The 25,824-nt window shown below is 41.3% G+C and overlaps 1 protein-coding gene across 1 annotated transcript in view; it reads left to right on the top strand.

Annotated features, from left to right (window-relative positions):
* The window catches only part of LOC124588145 (cadherin-89D), a 410,233-nt gene that overhangs the window by 128,203 nt on the left and 256,206 nt on the right, over positions 1–25,824 (top strand). Inside the window, exon 2 of the mRNA XM_047131469.1 lies at positions 4,643–4,702. Within this exon, the coding sequence (XP_046987425.1) occupies positions 4,651–4,702 (52 nt within the window). The 5' untranslated portion in view covers positions 4,643–4,650. The remainder of the gene's footprint in view (positions 1–4,642; positions 4,703–25,824) is intronic.

Below are 25,824 nucleotides of genomic sequence, written 5' to 3' on the forward strand. Positions count from 1 at the left end.
ACACACATCCATGCACTAGACAGGATTCGAACCTGCGACCGTAGCGGTCGCGCGGTTCCAGACTGTAGCGCCTAGAACCGCTCGGCCACTCCGGCTGGCGCTGCTTTTAGGAACTGAAGACGTATGGACGTACAACTCCCAAACACTGTGTCCTGAAAATCTGTGCATAGTACTCAGCTAATGAATTATTCTTGTATCTTGATGATATAGAAAACCAACACTAATTATTTTAAAAAGTTTCTCACTGGTTACGTAATGATGTCTAGTAAAGTTTTAGCAAGGCTGTAGAATAATGATCATTCGATAACAAAGTATGAAGCATACACAGACTAAAATGCGATCTAACGCTGCACTGTTTTGAAGACATTCCAAGCTAAATTTAAAAGCAACAAACTCGTACTGCTTTTGTATTTCACATGTAAACATGTCATAAACTCTTTTGTCACTACCTACAGCATTACGAGGTGCATTAAAGTTCTAAGGCCTCCGATTTTTTTTCTCCGGACTGGAAAGAGATAGAAACATGCGCATTGTTTTAAAATGAGGCTATGTTCATCGTCAATAAGCCCCAGAGATGCCAGCACCGTACGGCAGATGGAATTTTACCGGCAGCAGCGAGAATGAGAACTGTTTTAAATACTTAAAATGGCGACGTTTTCCTTACTTGAACAGCGTGCAATCATTCGTTTTCTGAATTTGCGTGGTGTGAAACCAATTGAAATTCATCGACAGTTGAAGGAGACATGTGGTGATGGAGTTATGGATGTGTCGAAAGTGCGTTCGTGGGTGCGACAGTTTAATGAAGGTAGAACATCATGTGACAACAAAGTGAAACAACCTCGGGCTCGCACAAGCCGATCTGACGACATGATCGAGAAAGTGGAGAGAATTGTTTTGGGGGATCGCCGAATGACTGTTGAACAGATTGCCTCCAGAGTTAGCATTTCTGTGGGTTCTGTGCACACAATCCTGCATGACGACCTGAAAATGCGAAAAGTGTCATCCAGGTGCCACGAATGCTGACGGCCGACCACATGGCTGCCCGTGTGGCATGTTGCCAAGCAATGTTGACGCGCAACGACAGCATGAATGGGACTTTCTTTTCGTCGGTTGTGACAATGGATGAGACGTGGATGCCATTTTTCAATCCAGAAACAAAGCGCCAGTCAGCTCAATGGAAGCACACAGATTCACCGCCACCAAAAAAATTTCGGGTAACCACCAGTGCTGAAAAAATGATGGTGTCCATGTTATGGGACAGCGAGGGCGTAATCCTTACCCATTGCGTTCCAAAGGGCACTACGGTAACAGGTGCATCCTACGAAAATGTTTTGAAGAACAAATTCCTTCCTGCACTGCAACAAAAACGTCCGGGAAGGGCTGCGCGTGTGCTGTTTCACCAAGACAACGCACCCGCACATCGAGCTAACGTTACGCAACAGTTTCTTCGTGATAACTTTGAAGTGATTCCTCATGCCCCCCTACTCACCTGACCTGGCTCCTAGTGACTTTTGGCTTTTTCCAACAATGAAAGACACTCTCCGTGGCCGCACATTCACCAGCCGTGCTGCTATTGCCTCAGCGATTTTCCAGTGGTCAAAACAAGACTCCTAAAGAAGCCTTCGCCGCTGCCATGGAATCATGGCGTCAGCGTTGTGAAAAATGTGTACGTCTGCAGGGCAATTACGTCGAGAAGTAACGCCAGTTTCATCGATTTCGGGTGAGTAGTTAAGTAGAAAAAACATCGGAGGCCTTAGAACTTGAATGCACCTCGTACACATGTGCTTCGCAAGAAATTCGAGCAGAGTTTTCGTGGAAGGAGTAATAAAACAAAACTAGAAAATACGCCGATATAACCAAGCATTGCAAATCCGAAGTACCTAAAAAAAACTTGTGTTGTGAGAATGCGTCTTAATCACGGTTCTTTCTCCTTCAACTCATATAAAATCGTTGTATTAGAACTGCCCTTCCGTAAAAGCGATGATCTAGCAACCACTAACGTAGATAACATTTTCTTTCAGGTGAAACATTATGAAAAAAGCAGGTAAAAATTTTAAGGAGTCCATGGAACTATATCACATTTACTACTTTGTCCTACTCCATATCTTAGAAAGTAAATCTCATAGTAACGCTTACCTACTTTTCGGGGCAAATAAAAGTTGCCCGGAGAACAGAGTTCTTCCAGGGAGCAAAGAAACACAGCAGAAGAAAAAAAAATTACTAACCTGACTACAGTAGGTGTTGAAAGTGTCCATCATTCATCTCTTGGCACTTATGGGAAATGGTCAGCAGACTGCTGAAAACGGATCGAAGCTGGACTGCTGGAATTGTTGCAGTCTCATCCGAAATGTTCTGCTTTAGTTCTCGAAGACAACGAAAGTTGCTGCGATATACCTTACACCTGAGGGCTCCCCACACAAAATAATCTCACACTCACTGCTCTGGTGACCTGGGTGGCCAGCTAGGACCGCGACCAGACCTAAAGGAGTGAAGATTGTGTAAATGTGAGCCATGATTCTGCCGGCTGGTTCAGAGTAACAGTAGGTCTTTTTCTCCTCCGCTAATGTTGCCACAAATGGTTACAAAATGTTGGCAATGTAACGCTCCGAAATCAGCGTCTGATGAAGGAAGACGAGACCAATAATGTGGCGAGCAGACACTGCACGCCAAACCCAACCTTCTGATCATGCAATGGTGTTTCGTGATAGTTTTGCGGATTCTCCGCTTACCAGAAGCTGTTATTCTGCGGTTCAGGGGAAACCAGGCTTCATCAGACATAATGAATAGACCCATGTCCAAGCCGTTAATTGTCATCTCACAAAACTGGAGGCGCAGAGGAGCATTTGCTCGTTTTAGTGCATGAACAACAGACACTCTCTAGTGTTCCATGAGCAGGACCAGGTGGAGTATTTGTCCGCATGATTGACGTTAAATGCCGTTTTCTTGCGACAGGCGTAGGGTTGACTTCGTAGTATTCTGAAGCATTTTCTGGTGAACTGCAACCACATTTTCTGGGATGCGAGCACGTTTTGGAATGCTTTTTGACCTATTCAAAACAGATTCTGTCTGAAGACGTTTTCGAACTAAGCGTTGCATGGCATTCTTTGCTGGCGCTTTGACACCAGAGTGCTAACAACACCGTTTCAATGACTTTTTTGTCACGTAACTTTCCACAACGAACACCCGCTGTTCCACTGTGAGTTCCAGCGTCCCCTTTTCACTGCTCCACTCACACTGACACAGACAGAACTACGCTCTGAACCGGTGTGGATCACATGGCGGGCGTACACGTGGTGTGCGAATCGCGCAGTGTGGTTATGTGCATACAGTCAAGTCCAATCGTATTCAGTCGTCGTCTCTTTTATTTGCCTCACCCTGTGTATACAAGGAATCCCTAACACCCTCGCCGGCCGCGGTGGTCTAGCGGTTCTAGGCTCTACAGTCTGGAACCGCACGACCGCTCCGGTCGCAGGTTCGAATCCTGCCTCGGGCATGGATGTGTGTGATGTCCTTAGGTTAGTTAGGTTTAAGTAGTTCTAAGTTCTAGGGGACTGATGACCACAGATGTTAAGTCCCATAGTGCTCAGAGCCATTTGAACCATTTGAGCCTAACACCCTCAGACGAGGTGGACTTCGACTCGGCGGAAATGGTGTAGGATCTACGCTTTTCTTTTACAGTTTCAACCTTAGAACAGAGTGCTGTTTCTGTATTGACTGTTTTCTTATTAACGATTTTAATTGGTCAGGGGGCCAGATTTTGTTTGCTTGATAAGTGTTCTGATTGCTTTGAGCGGATCCGCCACAATTTTGACTCTTATAGCAGTCTCTTCATATGTCAGTGGCACTTACATCCTAGAAATTCAATTGTTTGTTGTATATATACCAATATCTATTTATCCCTACAGCTTGTTCTCTCCCTGGCCCTGTCTAGTACCATGGAAGTTATTTACTGGCTTCTTAACGCACGCCCTGTCATCCTGTTCATTCTTATTTATAAAGGTCTTTGGCGTCTAACGGCCATTTAGCCAGTTCCTTCTTCTAGTTGGCGAGTTCCACTTATTCTTTACCTTTGAGATTCTGCGGGAAATTTCTTCATTTATTAAATCAGTCCACATAATTTTCAGCACCCTTCTATAGCAACACATCTCAAAAGCTCGATTCTGTCCTATTACGTTTTTCCCGTAGCCCTGCCTGAGAGTGATTGTACGTTACTAACTTCTTATCCGTCCGTTTTGAAATTGAGTGTCATCTACCGCAGACCTGGAGCGTGTAAGTGTGCCAACTTTGACTTACAACGGAAACCTGAAGCACTTTCTGGAATTGAAAAGGCAAGTGGATTAGATGAAGCAGACATTAAGGAAATTTAAGTCTGCCACCGAAACAGGTCGCATAGTTATTTGTACGTAGACGTTCGGTGTCATGTGCTCTTCAATATCTAATCATGCTTCACTATTTCAGCCATTAGGAACAAGTTAATCTTGAAAATGGAAATATATATAAGCGATTACAAGCATTTTCTTAAATAATAATAATAAGAAGAAGAAGAAGAAGAAGAAGAACCTTGGGTGCACCTTAAAATATTTTGTAGTGAAGTTAAAAATTTGGGACGTCTTTTTGTAAGAGACTGATTCTTTTGTTACAGGAGCTGAAATGACGACTTGGCTAGTAATTCTGCTGGCGACATGCTGTACTCTAGTCACTGGTGAGTACGACAGAAACTGTAGCCAACAGAAATTCAAGCGATTGTTTCCTTTTTAAACGAAAGAGCTAATAGATGCGAGTCTAGCTTTGGTGAGGGCATCTTTTATTTACAGTCACTGATTCTACATTATGATGATTAAACACATTCTATCAGATTTTCATCAGATGGGCAATGGTTGGTGTCTGAATAATTTACTTTTATCCTTGTCAACAATGGATGATTTGTTCAAATCGTAATATCTTGTAACTAGCTCCAAATAATACCCGTGGAATTAGGGGCGGAGCAGGCGGTGCAGTAGAACATTTTGATTTAATACGTCTAGCCAGTTACGTTCAAATTTGCGAATTTGAAAAGTAATGAGAATTTGTACACTCTTATCTTTTTTAAATTTTTTGAAATATACTGAATATTGTGAATTGAATGTACGCGAAGGTATCGCAGCGTGCCATTGCTGTTGCGTTTCACTCAGTGATTTCTTGTTAATTTCCATCCTTGCATATACTTTTTCCGATAAACTTGATGAATTTATGTGCTCATATTGTGGCGGTCCCAATGTCAGAAACTGTTTGTAACTTCTTTAAATTTTTAAAATTTTTTATACAAAGGAACGAGTGAACGAAAAAACGAAGAAAAGGATCTTAGATGCAAGGACTAGTCCACTTTGAGGCCTTTGGTCGCTGAGCAACAGCTCAATTAGAAAAGAAATGAGGGAGGAAGCAACTGTAGCCTTGTCAAAGAAAATTATTTCTTTCAGAATTATCGTTAATATATACCTACTTTAGTAACTTTATTTATGTTGCTTCCGGAAGCCACCTTCTTTCGAGAAATGAGCTGTGCTGTTTTGAGAGGTCGCTCTGTATGTATTTGCGTGTTCAGATGTTGAAATTGCCGTTAATGGGCTATTGAATTATTCATTTGAGCAGGTCAGGGTGCTTTTTACTATGTTAGAAAAATTTTGAGAGTGATTGTGAAGTTCTGAATAAATGCAATATGTGTGTGTGCTAAATGTGTTTTAATATCTCTGAAGGGTCCTGACGCACTGTATCTTGATATTGCAAACATTTTTCTTAACAGCAAAGTTAGAATCAAAGTAAGAAGATAAACTGTATGATAAATATCTGTCTACTAATTTAAAATGAATCTCCTACCACCACGTAAGAAGGCTGCCACACCGGGGAGTGTCAGTGTTGATTACTTGGAGGGGCAAGGACGTATACCGTTACTGTATTTGGAACGCCTCCTGCGAGGTGCTGCTCGGAGAGGAGAAGTTCATTATAGTGTCGTTCACCGCCTACCGACTTACCGTACCTTACGCTCACTGACGTGAAGTGGTCCCAGTGTGAATGCCGTTACACGTTTCGGTCGAGCCTGTAATTAGAGCGGACCGGTTGGAGAGTTATTTACATGTAAGTGAAGGTCATTATGGTTGAGGTACTGAGACAAGGTAGTGTCAGAGAGTTGATTTCAACTCACACAATCCACAAAAACAAATGAAGATTTCGGGACACACGAGACAAAAACAACAAAGTGCCAAAGTCTGCCTGACGGTAAAGACGCGCATACGGATGATACTGGCTTCAAATCTCCGTCTGACCATCCAGATATAGGTTTTCTGCTGTCTGCCCCCCTAATCATTCTGCCATAACCTTGAGATGGTTCCCTCAAGAAAGCCAAGACCTTTTTTTTTGCCAGTTTTGTCATATAGAGAGGTAGTACTTCATCTTCTTACACTTGTAATTTCAACAAATAAGAAACAAAAATCGTTCTATTTTGAAGCTTCCTGGCAGGTTAAAACTGTGTGCCGAGCCGAGACTCGATCTCGGGACCTTTGCCTTTCGCAGACAAGTGCTCTAACGCTTGGGTACCTGAGTCGGCAGAGCATTTGCCCGCGATAGGCAAAGTTCCAGAGTTCGAGTCTCGGTCTGGCACACAGTTTAAATCTGCCAGGAAGTTTCATATCAGCGGATTCTGCGCTGCAGAGTGAAAGTTTCATTCTGGAAACATCCTCTTGGTTGCCGCTAACCCATATCTCCGCAGTGTCCTTTTTCCAGGAGTTGTAGTGGTGCAATTGTCGCAGGAGCACTTCTGTGAAGTTTGAAAGGCAGGAGACGAGGTACTGGTGGAAGTTCGTTGGAACTCAGTCGGTAGAGCACTTACACGCGAAAGGCAAAGGTCCTGAGTTTGAGTCTCGCTCCGGCACACACTTTTAATCTGCCAGGAGGTTTCATGTCAGTGCACTTCCACTGCAGAGTGAAAATTTCATTCTGATTTTTCTATTTTGTTTGATTTAGCTGAGTGGGAGCGTTATGAGGTAAACTAAACCACACACGCAGTGTGCGTAGCTTCCTACTACTGTATCCTTTCAATAGTTATTGCTGTTTACTGAATGTAGATGCAGTGAAGCCTTTAAGAGCATTGGTTCAGTAAGGATCATATAATACGTAAATCATTCAAGGCATTCTCGAAGGAACCATTCAGCCATCAAAATCTGACACTGCTTAATTAGAAAATAAACTTGTTAGTAATCAGATCGTTCAGATATTCTCAGTAAATGTCTAAAATGGCACAACGGATGCAACAGGCGTTATTATGTAACGAGCATGATGTTACAATTACGATATTGGCATTTTGGGTACACGATTTTTTCAAAGTCACAGGGAAATGAAAAGCAGCTTTAAAAGTTGTGTCATTCGATTGTGAGATTTCATTTAGAAGTGCCGAAGGTAGTGTTAACCTGACGACAGTATTTACTCTTTCCAGATTCTGTGCAGACGGTAGTCTAATCAGTCCTAACTTGCTTTAGTTTAATTTGGTTATGCGTCATTTAGATCATGTCCACGACAAACGTGATGATTTGAAGCATGGTAATGAACAAAAATTGCAGAAACTATATTTCAATGGCTACGTGCCGGGCGTTTACCTGACCTTTTTTTATTCAAGAACTCCTTTGCATAAAACAAAGACTTCTCAAGCTGAAAGAAATTTTATCTACGTTTGAAAACACTTTTTCCTTCTACCGGACCTTAGACATCCGGAAGTACAGACCGTAAAGTATTTTGTAGTTGTGTGACACATATCCTTCTGTTCCAGAGATTCACTAGAGAATAGGGCAGATTAATTTTTCTTCTAGCATTGTGTTTTTTTAATATGTAACAAACTGAAATGGATTGTTGACAACAAATTGAATCCGTGAATATATGTTCAGCTAGACGATTGTCAACATACCGAACTGCTTAAATAGATGTCCAGAAGGTATTCACTCTAATTATTTTCTTTTGCTTAATGAATGCTTTTTGTATAAGAGAGAGGTGATCAGAAAATTATGTACCATAAATTGTTGAATAATTTATACAGACCAATGAAAGTACTGGGCCAATACTTGATACCTGAAAATCGCACATTCTAATTTCTAGCGATACAGATCTTGTGACGTCACTCTGTTGTTTAAAGGAGAGCTTAGTCTAACTTCAATCGTCTTGTTTGTTAAATAAGAAACCAGCTAAACGTGTGCTGATTCGTGTATCCCATAAAACATTGCTTGTTCAGTAGAATATTATATCAGGTAGAATAGCAAACCTTGTACGTTTTAGACGTAACTGGTTATATTTCATCATTTAAAAATTTTATTGTGTTGTCAAAGAATTTATAATTAAATTTCTTGTTGAAGTGGCACTTTTGGCATCCGTACTGTGTTTGGCTACGTCTACTATTATTACATACGGAACTAACAACAACAGAGTACATTATTTAATAAAAAGAAGAAATAGACGACGACAATGTGCAGAAGTGCGCAGGAGCGTCACATTACGTCCCTCAACAGGGGAGTGATCATCTTTACTGCAGAATGGTTCAGATAACATTATAAGATTAAGCACACACACAAGACTGGTTTGTGTGCGTGCGCGCAACCACGCGCGCGCGCCTGTGTGTGTGTGTGTGTGTGTGAGCTATTATAGCTAAGCCAGCCTTTCCCCGACCCTCCTCTACATCGTTATTCAAACAATAACCCAATAACCCTTGCATTATTTTCGTTTATATAGCAAATACTGCTTCAGCAGCCTTTAATATGATAATAATTAGATAATAACGAGGATCCATAGAAATAATAAAGAAAGCAACAACAAAAGTGAAACAAAAATAAATGTCTTGGAGCAAAATATGAAAAAGAAGACAGCATAGGAAGTCAGGAGGAAACAGAAAAATGTTGATGGCAAGTGATCTGTAGAAGAAGAAGGAAGCACACAGAGGTAGGATTGGGGAATACAGAAGAACCAGACCTTACAAGACGCAAAATGGAAATTGATAATAACAGTAGTAGAGACAGTGAATTTAATTATTGCAGTGAATATCATTTATAATGCATAGCCTGTCTATAAAATTATGACGATACTGATAAAGGTCTGGCAGCAGTATGGTAATTGTCAAAAAGAGAGCTGTCCTTCAGATTTCTTAAACGAGTCGCACCGTAGACTTGGACAGCAAGAGAAACGTAGTTATGAGGCTAGAACTGAAGATACATAAGGTAAATAATTTATAAGAGTAAAATGAAGGAGCCTGTGGCTGGAATGGATGGAGCCTAAATGCGAAAGGCTGTTCTAAACTGGTACAACAAAACGAGGAGAGAGGAACGCTGGACGAGGGAAGATGTTCGGGTAAAAGTTTCGAGGTGAGGCCAAAACAGAATATCTGGGCATACCCTTTAAATTGTGACGGCGACTGGTTAAAACTCTTCCGCTCTCTGTGAGTTGCGATTGAGCAGATCACTCAGCGGAGCACTGTCTGCCACTACCATGAGAACTGTGAGACATACAGCTGAGTATCCGTAAATTCCCAGTTCTCGCTACCTATGGAGCATATTAAAAGGCAGTGGAACTGCCAGTGTATGAGGAGTAGTGGGACACGAACTGTAGACTACAGAAACGAGTTGTCGAGTTGCGCAAGGCACGTGCCGCGCAGTTCAATGCGAGAGGGGCGGGACGGGACGAGGCGGCTGGAGCCACGCAGGTTCCGGCGCCACATTCCACGGACGCTCGGCTGCGCTCGCCGCAGGCGGGCAGTAAAGACCGCGATTTACGGCGCCCGCTCCGCCTGGGATGGCCGGCAGCCTTGCCTCACTGACCCTACGCTACCCTACCCTACCACATACAGCTAAGCGCGCCGGGGAGCCGTCCTTACGGCGCAGCAACACAGCCATTACCCGCTGCCAGGTTCTGAGCACTATGGGACTTAATATCTGAGGTCATCAGTCCCCTATAACTCAGAACTACTTAAACCTAACTAACCTAAGGACATCACACACATCCATGCCCGAGGCAGGATTCGAACCCGCGACCGTAGCGGTCACGCGGTTCCAGACTGAAGCGCCTAGAACCGCTCGACAACTCTGGCCGGCCCGCTCCCAGGGCTGGCTTGCATTTGAAAATAGAACTAGCAAGTGACGCTGTCGTATCTTCTACCTAGCTACACTCCCACTTTGCCAGTCACCCTCCTTCGTAGCTGGCTCAGATGGGAATATACCCAGTTGCCGTTGACTAACATGCAACCGATTGTGGCTGTGAAAGGAGTTTTCGCCGCTCGGGGTAGCCGAGCGGTCTAGGGCGTCTCGTCACGGTCCGCGCGGCTCTCCCTCGTCGGAGGTTCGGGTTTTCCCTCGGGCATGTGTATGTGTGTGTGTGTGTGTGTGTGTCGACCTTAGCGTAAGTTAGTTTAAGTAAGATTAAGTAGTGTGTAAGCTTAGGAACCGATGACCTGAGCAGTTTGATCCCATAGGACCTTACCACAACCTTCCAAAATTTCCCCAGAAATTTTCGTGAGGAGATGTTCAAAAATGTTCAAATGTGTGTGAAATCTTATGGGACTTAACTGCTAAGGTCATCAGTCCCTAAGCTTACACACTACTTAACCTAAATTATCCTAAGGACAAACACACACACCCATGCCCGATGGAGGACTCGAACCTCCGCCGGGATCAGCTGTACAGGCCATGACTGCAGCGCCCCCAGACCGCTCGGCTAATACCGCGCGGCATGAGGAGATGGTTTGGGCGGAGGGGAGTGGGTGGGAGAGGGGGGGGGGGTAAATGCTTGTGATAATGGTATAAAACTTCTAATCGTGTCAGTTTTCCGGGTTATTTATTTTTCCTCGTCTCAGTGTCTCATGGGATGACAGCATGTGGTTTATGAAATAGACGGGGAGGGGGTTCAGGTCACAGACCTCCGCAGCGCTACGAGTGTGAGACGACGGCTCTGACCCAGCAGTAACATCAATCAACTCTCTTCTTGCTCGTTATCATCAACAAGGCAAACAGGTAATATTTTTTAAGTATACTGGGTGATCAAAAAGTCAGTATAAATTTGAAAACCGAATAAATCACGGAATAATGTAGATAGAGAGGTACGAATTGACACACATGCTTGGAATGATATGGGGTTTTATTAGAACCGAAAAAAATACAAAAGTTAAAAAAATGTTCGACAGATGGCGCTTCATCTGATCAGAATAGCAATAATTAGCATAACAAAGTAAGACAAAGCAAAGATGATATTCTTTACAGGAAATGCTCAATATGTCCACCATCATTCCTGAACAATAGCTGTAGTTGAGGAATAATGTTGTGAACAGCACTGTAAAGCATGTCTGGAGGTATGGTGGGGCATTGGCGTCGGATGTTGTCTTTCAGCATCCCTAGAGATGTCGGTCGATCACGATACACTTGCAACTTCAGGTAACCCCAAAGCCAATAAATCGCACGGACTGAGGTCTGGGGACCTGGGAGGCCAAGCACTACGAAACTGGCGGCTGAGCACGCGATCATCACCAAACGACGCGCGCAAGAGATCTTTCACGCGTCTAGCAATATGGGATGGAGCGCCATCCTGCACAAACATCGTACGTTCCAGCAGGTGTTTATCAGCCAGGCTGGGGATGATGCGATTCTGTAACAAATCGACGTACCTCTCACCCGTCACGGTAGCAGTTTTGCTGTCCAGCGCCATCTGTCGAACATTTTGTGGACTTTGTTTTTTTTTTTTTTGGTTCTAATAAAACCTCATGTCATTCCAAGCATGTGTGTCAATTTTTACCTCTCTATCTACATTATTCTGTGGTTTATTAAGTTTTCAAATTTATACTGACTTTTTGATCACCCGGTACATTACAGTGAGGTGACAAACCTTATGTGACACCTCCTGATATCGTATCCGTCCTCCTTCTGCTCGGTATAGTGCAGCAACCCGACGTGGCTTTTACTAGGACCAAAATACTAGCAAAGCATCAGCCGGCCGTTGTGGCCGAGCGGTTCTAGGCGCTTCAGTCCGGAACCTCGCGACTGTTACGGTCGCGGGTTCGAATCCTGCCTCGGGCATGGATGTGTGTGATGTCCTTAGGTTAGTTAGGTTTAAGTAATTCTAAGTCTGGGGGACTGATGACCTCAGATGTTAAGTCCCATAATGCTTAGAGCCATTTGAACCATTATTTTGAGCCTAGGAAAGCATCACGATTTTTCTCCAATCTTCTTTTCATTACTATGCGTGTCTGCTGACATGAGAGCGAGCGAATGTACTCACGTGCTGACACACATTCTGCTTCTCTAGGTTAGTGCCCAGGCGCTCAGCGGGATGAACGCTAGTGTATGAATGGCCGATTGCTGTCCTGGCCGTCACACGCAATCATTCCACGTGACACTGTTGTAAGTCTTCTCGTCTAACCATCGTACAGTGTTGTCATCTGTACTGTAGCATCTCTTATCTCCTATTCAGCCTAATTTTGATGGTGACTTTTGTCTGGAAAACAGTGTTCGATCTCGCTACATCTCGGTCACCCACCACCCAGTAACCTCAGTAGGTGATCTAAACTCCGGAGACCGGTATATCGCCTAATCTAACTCATATTTAAGACATTACTCGTAGCCTGAAGTATTTTTATTGTACTGATTCTGAAACGTACGATTTACAACTATTCTGCTCATGGGAAAATTGCATCATTTTCACCGGCTTTATATGGTCTCATATCTAACTTGATATATAATGGGTTTGTTTGGCACAAATTTTTCCGAAGTGAGCTGTGCTGACCAATCTAATTTGTCCAGAGTAGCTGAACGACTGTCCTAGCTGTCTTCGTCAGGTACTGCGTATGAACGTCTTACATTAAGCTTTCTGGAAACCATCTCATCCTTGACTAGGTTGACTCTTGCTTTTCTTTTCTCTCAGTCGCATGGTAATATTAACGCTTTACTGTTTGCTGCATTTATTCCAACCTCTGCATTCCCCTACAGTTGTAAGCGGGGCGTTATAGGGCAGGACTAGGTAAGTCGTTGAAATACAATACAGAAATACCGAATACCTGAAATCGATAGATATTTTTATGGATTATAATACACAGTTTTGCATACTGATGTTGTCGTTACAAGTCCACTTTGTTTCTTACAAGCGTGTGGAGGAAGGCAAGGATTTCAGGGCTCGTTTACAAGCACGTCCAGTTAAGCACTACAGTAATAAAGAAATCTTCGAGTCGATAACTCTTGTGTTTGTATCCCTTTGATTGTCTCGTAGGCGTATTCTCCACACAATTGCGTTCCCTACTCAATCCCTGTCTTGTCGCGCGACGAGATAGCAGCATACGTCTTCCATTATCTCTGTTTCGCCATTCGTAGATCAAGTTATCCTTGGGCATAGTGAAATAACAGTTACTGAAATATGCAGAGTGAATAAGATCATCGACAAACTTTCAATACGGCAATATGGACCGCAAAAAGGTCTAATAAATATTGGTTCTAAAATAAAATATGTATCTTAAGAGCTATGAGCCACTCGTTCATCTTCACCACTGCGACACATATCCATTCTACTGAAAGCTCTTTGCTTTCGATATTTTGAAAGCTGCCAATATGGACCAAAACAAGAAAAAGCGTCCAGTATATAAGGGCTGTAAAATGCATACCTTAAGACGTACGTGCAGAAATTCAGAAAACTGACAATTGCTTTTAAACTGGGTTTTAACGAGTTAACGCGCTTGAAAACTCACTAAGCTTCAAGTGACATATCTTTAACCACTTTTCTCACATGACACACTGAAAGCTTTGGATCAAGGCAGTCAGGTGGATGCAGCATTTCTTGATTTCTGAAAACCATTCGACTCAGTAGCACACATACGCCAATTATCAAAAGTACGATCATGTGGGGTATCAAGTGAAATTTGTGACTGGATTGTGGACTTTTTGCTAGGGAGGACGCAGCTTGTTATCTTGGACAGAGCGTCATCATCGAATGCAGAAGAAGTTTCAGGTGTGTCCTAGGGAAGCGTACTGGGACCCTTGCTGTTCAAGCTCCATATCAACGACCTTACGAATAATAGTAACGTTAGACATTTTCAGATGATGCAGTTATCTGTGATGATGTACTGTCTGAAAGAAGCTCCATAAATATTCAGTCAGACTTTGGTAAGATTTCAAAGTCGTGCAAAAATTGGCAACTTACTTTAAATGTACAGAAGTGTAAAAGTATGCAATTCATGAAAAAAATATAGTGTTCTATGACTATAATTTCAATGAGTCACTGCTGGTATCGACCAAATCATACAAATACCTGGGTGTTACACGTTGTAGGGATATGAAGTGGAATGACTGCCTAGGCTCAGTTACGGGTGAAGTAGTGCATTGGTACATAATCGAGAAGTGCAGGCCGTCTACGAAGGGAATTTCTTACAAATCACTCATTCGATCGGTTCTAGAATAATGCTCAAGAGTGTGAGACACGTACCCAATAGGACTAACAGGGGATATCTAATGTATACAGATAATGGCAGCAAGAATAGTCACAGGTTTGTTTGATTCGCGGGAGAGTATCACAGAGATACAGAAGGAACTGAAATGGAAGACTCTTGAAGATAGACGTGAACAATCCCGAGAAAGTGTAATAAGGAAGTTTCAAAAACCGACTTTAAATGACGACTCTAGGAATATACCAGAACCCGCTACGTATCACTCACATATGGATGGTGAAGATGAGGTTAGAATAAATATTGCACTATTGCTCTCACGGAGACATTGAGACATTCATTCTTCCTGCTATCCATATGTGAACGGAACGGGAAGAAACCCTAATAACTGGTACAATCGGCCGCACCCTCTGTCATACAGCTCACAGTGGTTTGCCGAGCATAAATGTAGGTGTAGATGTCAGTTTCTGCAACTCACACCACGGCAATCAATTTAGCCTAGCCGACGACAATCACTATTCTCTCGCAGGTCGATTGTCAGTTCACTTCGACTTCGCAGCAGTGCATAATGCTTTCACACCTAAAATAGTTTGAAACTTTCTTTTCAGAATGTCCGTCTCAATATCAAGTCACACACACACACACACACGCACACACACACACACACACACACACACACACACACACACATTATGTGTATAGCAAGTCGCTTTCTTGCACATTATTTTTGTAAAAAATGAGTATATTAATAGGTGATTTATAACAGAACATACCAAAAGTAAAGTGTTGTCACACTTTTCACTATAGAAATATCTTAACCAAGAAAGGTATGTATAAAGTGAAGTAAAGGAAAAAATCTTCCAAATTAGCAATGTCTTGATTTGGCGTGGTACGCACTTTATGTTTACTTGAACATCGTCCAGCGATTTGTTTCTGGTGGTCCTGTGCTGGGATAGAGATAATCGAGGCAAAGCTTTAGACGGTCTTTGTCTTCCATCCATTAAATCTAGAAAGCCCAGTGCTACGCAGATCACGAGATCAGGCCTGAGTTAAGAGAGCTGTTGTACGAGCACGTCGCTGGCTGAACAAAACTGAGCACGTACAACATCTCTGTGGGCATAAATTCGTTAGCGGCGAAGATGAGCCAGTCACGTTTCTAGTTGTTATCTACCTCACGTACTGGAATGGGTCTTTCACTGGGTGCTGTTTGTTTACATTCACTTGCAGAAGTTCACTTCGAAACAAAAAGACAAGTACACGAAAGTAGGTCGAGTTTTACACCGTTGTGCAATCAATACTTAGCAACGCAAAGTGAATTATGTGAAAACACTACATAACAAAGGCCATAACTCATGTATAATTTGCTGAAGAACTGTCTTCGCAGCATTTTCGAAGTAAATACAGTAAAACTTCGTAAATAAAAAGTTACATTATAGGCTTACTAGGTACAAAACTTAACAAAGATATAAAGAAAAATGTAAACCTCTTCAAAGAAGAAAACGTCATTTCGTCAAAAAGACCGCAATTTTTGCTTGTTTTTTCTTTGACGCTGCAATAGCGTACTCTGTACCCTCAAAACGGGATAACTCTGTCATTATTTCGTCAGAGACATTGCGGCACGTCACTGCGTCGTTAAACGTCATGGAGGAATGCTGAGACTCCTCTATATCATTATCATCCTCATCGTCAGTTTCTTCCTCGTCCACCATATAAATCTGGGAGTCATGTTGATAAACATTTAGTGTCAGACAGCTGAAGCGATGCTAGCGCTCCAAGTGATTGATTTCGCCATGCAGTAAACATAATACGAACGCTTCCTTTTATCAAATCTAAGGCAAAGTGCTAGATTTGATCAAAGAAAATTTGACCAATGCCTAACTTTGACAAAGTTCCTTATTACACTATCAAATTTTATTATAGTCTAATATCGGCATTATCAGTCCACTTCCCGGCAACGCACTCGGAAACACTGCATCATAACTTGTGCACACTGTGGATATTTCGCTGGAACACGAAAAAGCCGGCCGCGGTGGTCTAGCGGTTCTAGGCGCGCAGTCCGGAACCGCGCGACTGCTACGGTCGCAGGTTCGAATCCTGCCTCGGGCATGGATGTGTGTGATGTCCTTAGGTTAGTTAGGTTTAATTAGTTCTAAGTTCTAGGCGACTGATGACCACAGAAGTTAAGTCGCATAGTGCTCAGAGCCAGCCAACACGAAAAAAAAAAAAAAAACAACGTATAAGCGAGAAAAACGTATAAGTGAAAAACGTAGAAATGAAGTTTTGCAGTATACGTAAGAAATAAGGAGAGACAGATGAGATTTGTTTACAGACGAGGAAAAACGGAAGTCCCATAACCACAAAAGGAATGTGTAGACAGGTCCGGAAAATGCACTACTGCTGCTTTACTAACGTCCTCGTGGACGCACTGTTTCCATTGTCTTCCTCCGACCTGTGAGTGAAGTAACATGTGCCTTTACTCGTAGTGGAAGCTAACATGCTGCGTTTCTAGAACGTAGGGTCGTGTTGTGCAACTGTGAATGATCGTCGATATGAGGGAAGAGAGCTGCTGAAACATACTCCACTCACTAAAACTAACTAACGTAAGAGGCCACTGAGTTTAGGGCCAGCATTCGATGGGTGAATCGCCTTTCAATCGACTATGCATTGGCTGCGGAATAGGAATTCTCAGCCGTAACAATTTTCACTTTTATACAAAGTTTGCCGACGAAAAACTCATCCATTACAGAATTTGTACAGGATACCAAACTGATCAAGTGCTGTTATACAATTGCCTTTAGTGAACTCTGATATCGAACCAGATTCTTCTTTTGGCGAGACATGTTTGCCTAAATAAATTGTAATTTTTTGGGAGTTAATAGTCCTTTTGAGATTAAATAGTTTACGCCAAAGAATGCAAGTTTCGTTTTCGTCAGCTTTATTACCCATGAGGAATACTTCATTTGGGATAGTTTCAACTTTTTTAAATCATTGGTTGTGGACTCATAATGTTAGATTGCATCACAACCTCGGAAGAAGTAATTAACTGAATTAATTAGACCATAACTGAGTGAACAATAAATCATGAGTCACGTCGACAGTCACTGCTAGACGATACGGCTAACAGTTGATGAGTTGATAAATTTCAGGCGTTCGATTTATTGCAACTAAGGGAACGATTGCTTGTTGTGAAGCAACACAGGCGATGAGATATGTTTACGTTGGTAGTGTGGAATGGAAAATAACAAGATCTAAATCAGACGAACAGTCGTGTATTATTGGAACTTCGATCCCAAGGCTCTTCAGTGATGGCGTCAAATGCAGCTAAAGGAATTTCAATCGTAACAAATTGCTCTTTCACAGTTCTGAAGGAAAAATTTATCTTTCACTAATTTCGGTGGCCCATAATTATTACGTTTTGAACTTCCTTATTAACATGGTTAATTTTTGACTTAAGTCACTTTACAAATAACGGGACAAATACTATATGGTCAGTCTTTTCTAGTGTTAGGCAACATAAGCAAAATTAAAGTTGTGGTTTGTGGCGAAATGGGACTCACGGCTATAACAAAGTATTTTTCTAAGTGGTTACCAGACTGTATTGTCTGACGTAATCATTTTGTATAATTTATAGCTGAATATATAAAAGAGCAAATGTTTAGCTTCAAATCAGCGGTACGGTTTTCCACGGTGCTATGTCTTGTGTCAAAGGATAAATTTTGCAATAAGGACAATGTACAAACAGCTGTATTAGCCAACAGATATAATATAAATTCAAATGTTACTCACATCGAGATAAAAAAGAGAAGGGCCATGTCATTAAGTCAAAAAACTGAAGCCGATGTCCGCCATCTTAACTAGCCCAGAACATCATGTTCACCGCATTCGTACCTCCTTAGTTCACAGCGGTGATACCACCCCGTGACGTCGCTCTGACGTGCTCGTGCCCAGTTTCGACAGTGTTTGGTGCTTTGATTGTGTGGAGACAGGTTTTCCATCAATAATGCCAGCTTGCGTCGTTTACGAGTGTACGAATCCATTCGATCGTAATCTAAATTTTAAACGAATCACATTATACTGGTAAGTGGAGCAATTCAAGCAATACATTCTTTTGAATACATGAATTATTGTTGCACTGTTTACTTGAATTGTAATGGTTGTATTTCTTTCATTGGGCTTTAGATTGGCCTTACTTTACTCCGTGTCCGTTCTTTTCTGCGTCTTTCATTGCCTTACAAGTCGCAAACGCTCCGACATCCGAGCCACACTGTATCAACAGTGTCGTCTCCGCACAACACACGGCTACGCAACCGCTCTGATTGTCATCATTATTATTCACTGTCCACATTTCCATCCACTTTAAAAATGACTCTGATCAGAACAGCCGAAGACAGCGGTCATGTGTGTGTGTGTGTGTGTGTGTGTGTGTGTGTGATAGTATGAATGTGTGCTGCACTTCCTATCTGAATAAGGCTTCGGCTGAAAATTCATGTGAACACACTTGTCGTCGTGCCTGCCGTGTGTCGGCATGTGAGTAACAGTCTATCCGCTTCTCAATACAGTTATTCCCTAATGAACTTTGTAGTAAATAATCCATTGCACTTCAACAGGAACAACTGTAACGTCCCCTTAGAAAACTTAATGAATTACTGTGCTGGTAAACCCCTTACGTTATTGATTTTCAAACAGCTGAGCAAAACTGAACGTTCTCAGACATTTCGCTCTTTACCTATTCTGATCAACACTAAACTGACACACAATATTTTTTGCGCAACGCAATCTGACTTTCAATAATCCCTACAAGAGAATGGCCCTGACTAACATTAACCTATACGTTTCACAAATCACTTACCTCACAAAAATCTTCATTGCTCGAACTACTGCAATACAGCGATCGCCAATACTGCCAGCTCAATAAAAGATTCTAACTACTGAAGGCACTAACTACTGATAGGCATAGTTAGCAAATGAAAGATTTTGATAGAGAACAAACAATGTATTTACCTTAATAGTGTTCAAAAGTCATAATATATATAGCAGTTCATGGCATCCAGTCTCACAAATTTACTGTCTCTGATGGACACACGTCCAGATCGTCCGCTCTCAAAATTCCGTCATCTCTCTCCCCACATCCACCACTGCTGGCGGCTCACCTCCAACTGCGCAACGCTACGCGCTGTTAACATCCAGCTGCCCAACACTACAATGGCGAATATTGCAACAATGCCAACCCGCAGCACAGTCAGTGATTTTCATATAGAGCTCTACGTGGCGTTAGCAACATAAAAACCTAAACAGCCTACTTACATAGTAAACAGCCTACTTACACAACCAGAAGAAGAAAATTACGTTCATTACGCCACATTAAGGTTGTCTCTAGCACAAACAGGGGCTCAAAATGCTGCAACCAAAAGTTTTGGTCACTTACCCGTTGATATAAAATGCCTGACATACAGCAAAATAAAATTTGAAACTAAACTGAAAACGTTTCTCTTTGGTAGCTTGTCCTGTTCCACGGAAGAATAGCTGTAACTGTAATGTGTAAATGGTGATGGCTAGGAATTACTAACATCTGTCTTTTAAATAAAACACGTAAAAACTAATAAATGATCAGCATGCAGACATATTGTAAAAAAAAAAATTGATGTCATTTTATAATGTCTCGTTTCATATCGTTATGATTTATCGTGCAAATGATTAATTAGAACATAAAATTAAGTAACTAGCTATTGGTATATCACAAAGCATGGTATAGACTTTCATACTTTGAAAATCTCAAAATGAAATTCAAAAGTATAATGAAGCAGAAGATCAAAGTAGACGTACATTTCAATTGTGCTATGTTTGGTTATTCCTGAAAAACTGACAGAAATATTCCGGGGAAAGAAGCAAATAGGCTAATGTTGGAAAGCTAGGCTTACATCTTATACCAGTTAGGCTATCATTACTAAAAAGTTACTCACATGCATGTTAAAGCACAATATCTAATTTCCTTAATTATATTTATAGCATTCCACAATGCTGGAAGATGATTAAAAATTATATCGTTATTTACCATGTAATTCGTTATTTACCCTGTAATTTGCTATTATTGGCCGCATACTGAATGACGCATCATAGGTAAGATTTCAGAGTGAGAAGACGGCTAAACTACAGTGAGACTAAGGCACTGACAATCTAATAAAACAAGAACTACAGTCTAATAAAAAAAGAACTATATTCTGCATGGAGTATACCTATAGGCGGTTCCGTTTCTTTCACCTTTTAATTAATCATTCAGTTCGTTGACACGCACAAGATACGATAGCATGCCTTGCTTCTTTCCTCATTGAACATGTTTATGGGCTAGCAAAAAACACGAAGGTAAGTTTTTTGCACTAAAAATGCTGCAAATATGACGATCAAGAAGCAATACCGATACCAGTGAGCAAACCAGGATTGTCTTCGGAGTTCCAGTTTCATTTGCTATTGATACAAATGCAGTAAAAGCGGAATAAAATGGATTACGAAAGCACACTTTCCGCATCACTTACTTCTGTTTCTGTTTATCCGAAATATAACAACAAAGAAGCAAGTTACTTTCACGAGGCCGAATGTGTCGTATTACTAGAGCAAAGAAGCACTCAAGAACAGAATACGTTCGAAATTGCTTTCCTTACACTATGTTGTTAATGTAAGCACTGTAATTTTAGTATTTAAAACAGCTGTTGCGCACACGCGACAAACATAGTGAACAAGAATCAATCGTAAACAGTAATGTGCTAATGCTTTGGGCTACTTAAAAAGGCGGCAGGCCCCGCCCACTATGGCTTCAAAACAACGTACATCGTAACTCTGTAGTGCCACCTCCCTTCATTTTTACCTCCGTGGTTACTCAGCTACAAACATACGACTCGCAGTTCGACTTATTTTCATTCACTTGTTTCCTGGTAATCGCTTTAAAGCTAGATCTCGCTTGCAAGTTTTTCTTGGAGCTGCTGAAAGATGATAAATCTACGTCGTGTCAGAGAAACTTCTGACCTCATTGTCGCGATAAATCCGGCGGGGTCCGATACGCAGAGGGACGAATGCACGGAGCTGAACCGGGTCTTTGTTGAGTGTTCCAGCATGTCATCAGAATCCGAAGTCTCTTCTGCGCACTGTGCCAATGAAGACGTATATCGGCGTGAAGAAGTCTATTGTTCCGATCTTCATTCAAATCCTATTTTGCCACGTATAGTCATATGTTTTCCTAAGAGTATTCCTCTACATCTACATCTACATGGATACTCTGCAAAACACATTTCAGTGCCTCTTTTTTCAGTTTTTGTAAAGCGGCTGAGAATGGATTGGATTTCTTTCTCTCGAAGAGATTCACGCATTATATTATTATTATTTCTTTACTTTCTCAGACGTTAAGTCTGGTTAAAAATTGAAAGTGACGCGGACCTTGATCAAGCGTCACTTCCTATTAACTGTGCGGTATGTGTTATATTGCATTTAGGAACTTTCGGGTAATTGCCATGTATCAATAATTACGGATTTTTGTAGTTGTATATATATGTTTGGATGTAACCGTATTGCGTTGATGTACTGGTGGATATTGTGTGGTATGACTCCTGTAGTTGATAGTATAATTGGTATGATGTCAACTTTATCCTGATGCCACATGTCCTTGACTTCCTCAGCCAGTAGGATGTATTATTCATTTTTTTCTCCTGTTTTCTTTTGTATATTTGTTGTATTGGGTATGGATATTTCGATTAGTTGTGTTAATTTCCTCTTTTTATTGGTGAGTATGATATCAGGTTTGTTATGTGGCGTTGTTTTATCTGTTATAATGGTTCTGTTCCAGTATAATTTGTATTCATCATTCTCCAGCACATTTTGTGGTGGATACTTGTATGTGGGAACGTGTTGTTTTGTAAGTTTATGTTGTAAGGCAAGCTGTTGATGTATTATTTTTGCGACATTGTCATGTCTTCTGGGGTATTCTGTATTTGCTAGTATTGTACATCCGCTTGTGATGTGATCTACTGTTTCTATTTGTTGTTTGCAAAGTCTGCATTTATCTGTTGTGGTACTGGGATCTTTAATAATATGCTTGCTGTAATATCTGGTGTTTATTGTTTGATCCTGTATTGCAATCATGAATCCTTCTGTCTCACTGTATATATTGCATTTTCTTAGCGATGTGTTGGATGCGTCTTGATCGATGTGTGGCTGTCTTAGATGATACGGGTGCTTGCCATGAAGTGTTTTCTTTTTCCAATTTACTTTCTTCGTATCTGTTGATGTTGTGTGATCTGAAGGGTTGTAGAAGTGGTTATGAAATTATATAGTATTATTATTATTATGATTATTTATTATTATTATTGTAGTCTGCAGTTCCTGAGACTGTAGAGACAAGCTCTCTGTTGTGTTCGTTTGTCTTGGCACGCTAGCCTTCCAACATCATACGTCAGCTACTGTTAAGTACGAAATGGAAATGAGCTGGTGGCAAGTTGCTGCCTTGATTCTGTGGGCTAAGTTTGCTCCGATGGCTTAATGACGATATAAGTGCTTATATCCAGGTCCTTGTCCGACCGAAAGTTTTAACAAGCTACAAATCATCAAGTAGCATTTACCACTCCAAGAGTAAAATAAATATTTCTCGGTATTAGAGGTCGTTTCCAGGAGATTCTCTCACTACTGCACGTACTGAACTGACAATATGTAACTTAAAAGACGCTGTCTCATAAAACAGCAGCCCAATCTTGACGTTACCTATTTTAGATTGTGAACAAAAAAATTCTTCTATGTTCTACTCTTTACAGAAGCAACTGTTAGACACAAACAGTTAACCTCAATCAAGCTAGAGACAGAGCAGTAGCTCAGTTTGCGTTTGCATGGCGAGGGAGTAAATCGTCAGTGTTATCAGAAAACAATCCTTTGGTGTCTCGATCAAGCATTGGCGGCTGTACGGACTATAAACAAGATGTCATGGATATAGTTTATGTGGCACCTCATTCAGAGTACTGACAGTGTGATCACCATGAGCCGATATCGTGTGCAGAATAGATGGTGAGTTGATCCCGACAAAATCAGCCGCATAATTCCATACAGGCAGTCTACATTGATCATGAAATCTCTCTCGTTGTGTCGATTTACAGACAAGGTGGCTAGCATACTTTCACTTAGTACTGACCTATGGCATAACGTTCTGGTACAATGCTGTTCAAGTCAAAATCTCTTTATTCTGTAGATCTCGTGGAAGCCTATTCAGAAGCATTGGGATTCTTACATTCATGTGGCAACGCATTTACTTGCTAATTGTACTTGTGGTTAATAATAAGAGCTGCACTCAGTGACATCCTCGCACACAGTGTATGGTAATCTGCTGAAATACTGAAACTGCATCTGTTTGTAGGTTTTCGCAGCAAGACTCAGTTTGTAACGCCGGAAATGTGTATCCTCCTATTTCCATCTATTGTACTATATATATATTTATGCATTTATGTCAATGTATAATTGGTTTGTTTTGTAAATATTATTTGTATTTTTACGCTGGGTCTGGCCTAGGGAAAACTGTGCTATCGAACGATTACATCGATAGGTCGTGTGGAGAACCAAAGTGTTTAGGATCTTTGGTAGAGTTAACTTTACCGCATGGAGCGCGGGCAGAGGGAGTCTGGCTGGAGTAATGCGGTGGAGCAGGTGTGTTGTGTGACGCTCCCGCGAGTTGCCGCGCTTTCGGGGTTTGGCAGCATGTAATTGCGCTCGACTTGCTATGATAGTTTCTGACACGGTGTCGCGGACGGGAAGCATTAGCTGGCGCACATCAAGAGCACGTTTCGCCTGGTGACCGTGTCGAGCAGAAGGCGCGCCAACATCCAGCTTCTGCAACAGCGACGGCCGACAATGAGTGACTGTCGCCACCTCCCCGATCGACGACTGCAAACCTTCATTCAACCAACAAGGAAGACTAAAAGTACGTAAAGTTTTAGAACTGTATGGGAGACCTCAGCTTTTCAAACTGTTGCATCACAAAAGTACAGCAACTTAACATGAACCTTTGTTGCTCATTGTCCCAATTGCATTACCAAGCAGGCTACCTTCGTTTTCCGAAATGAACCCGAGTGTCGTTGAAATTCAGACGCCAGAATTAAAGTAATATCATTCCATTTCACTGCTTTAATTTCAAAGTTCAGTTAAGGTATTCATAGCTGGCTACAATATTTAGATTACACAAGCACAAATTAAGAGTGTGAGTTTTGTTAGCATATTTTAGCTTACGTGAGACTGCAGCTCAGCTTGGTACGTGCTAAATTTTACTATTGTTAATTGTTCAGAATCATTTAATTCAAGTTCAAAGTTAAATCTCTTATTTCTAAATTGCTTAGATTCAAGTAGCTTTTGAAATGATTGTTGAGGTAGCCCAAGACTAACCTTATTTTATTGAATTTCGCAGTGCTTCAGAAACAAAGTTCACTATTAATTTCAGTCACTAAATTAACTTTCAATTTTCCGGTTTTATAAATTCTTTTGCTAAATTAAGTCAGAGTGTAGCGAAATTTATTACTTCTGGCAAACTTTCAGTTTTCACACAGCACATGTCAACCTTCAGTTGCCACGCTTTTAGTGCTAATTATATGTGCATTAATCTTTCATTTTCAGTTATTATAGTACTTGTCCATAGGACTGGCGACCGTAATTTCCCCCAAATCTGAAATGTCTAATTAACGCCAGTTAATTGTTAACGTAACAACCGCACATTTACTTTCTTTATTAATTTTACCCTTTTCTCAAAATTAATTTCCACCAGTTTCATTTGTATTTTTCCTTTCGTTTAGATGTAACCCTTTCCTCCCTCTTTACCGACAAATTAACTTCGGTGACGATTGCTTTTCCCAAATTTCCATTAGGTGCACGCGGTTTAATTTTTCACTGTCATTAAGGTCTATGAGTGAGGGGGAGGTTACAAGTTTTCACAGAAAATCGACGAGGTTGCAGACCGTGTCATATTGTAAAATGTTGAATTAATGTTTCGTCCTTTGGTGCAAGTGGTTTCTTCAGGGTATTTAGTAGCACTTCATCGTCACGACATAATGCGTGTTATCGACAGAGAACGTCAAATTGATTCCATATTTTTAGATTTCCAGAAGGTTAATCTAATTGCTTGCCTATGGAGTATCGTCTCAGTTGTTTGACTTGATTCGTGATTCCATGTCAGTGAGATCACAGTTCGTAGTAACTGATGGCAAATCATCGAGTAATACAGAAGTAATATCTGGCGTTCCACAAAGAAGTGTTATAGTCCCTTTGTTGTTCCTGAGCTACATAAGCGATTTAAAAGACAAAGTGAGCAGTCCTCTTAGAATGTTTGCAGATGATGCTCTCATCTGCCGTCATGTAATGTCATCAAATGAACAAAACGAAATGCAAAATAATCT

Source organism: Schistocerca americana, chromosome 1 (genome assembly GCF_021461395.2).
Source record: "Schistocerca americana isolate TAMUIC-IGC-003095 chromosome 1, iqSchAmer2.1, whole genome shotgun sequence".
In the NCBI taxonomy this organism is placed as follows: Eukaryota; Metazoa; Arthropoda; class Insecta; order Orthoptera; family Acrididae; genus Schistocerca; species Schistocerca americana.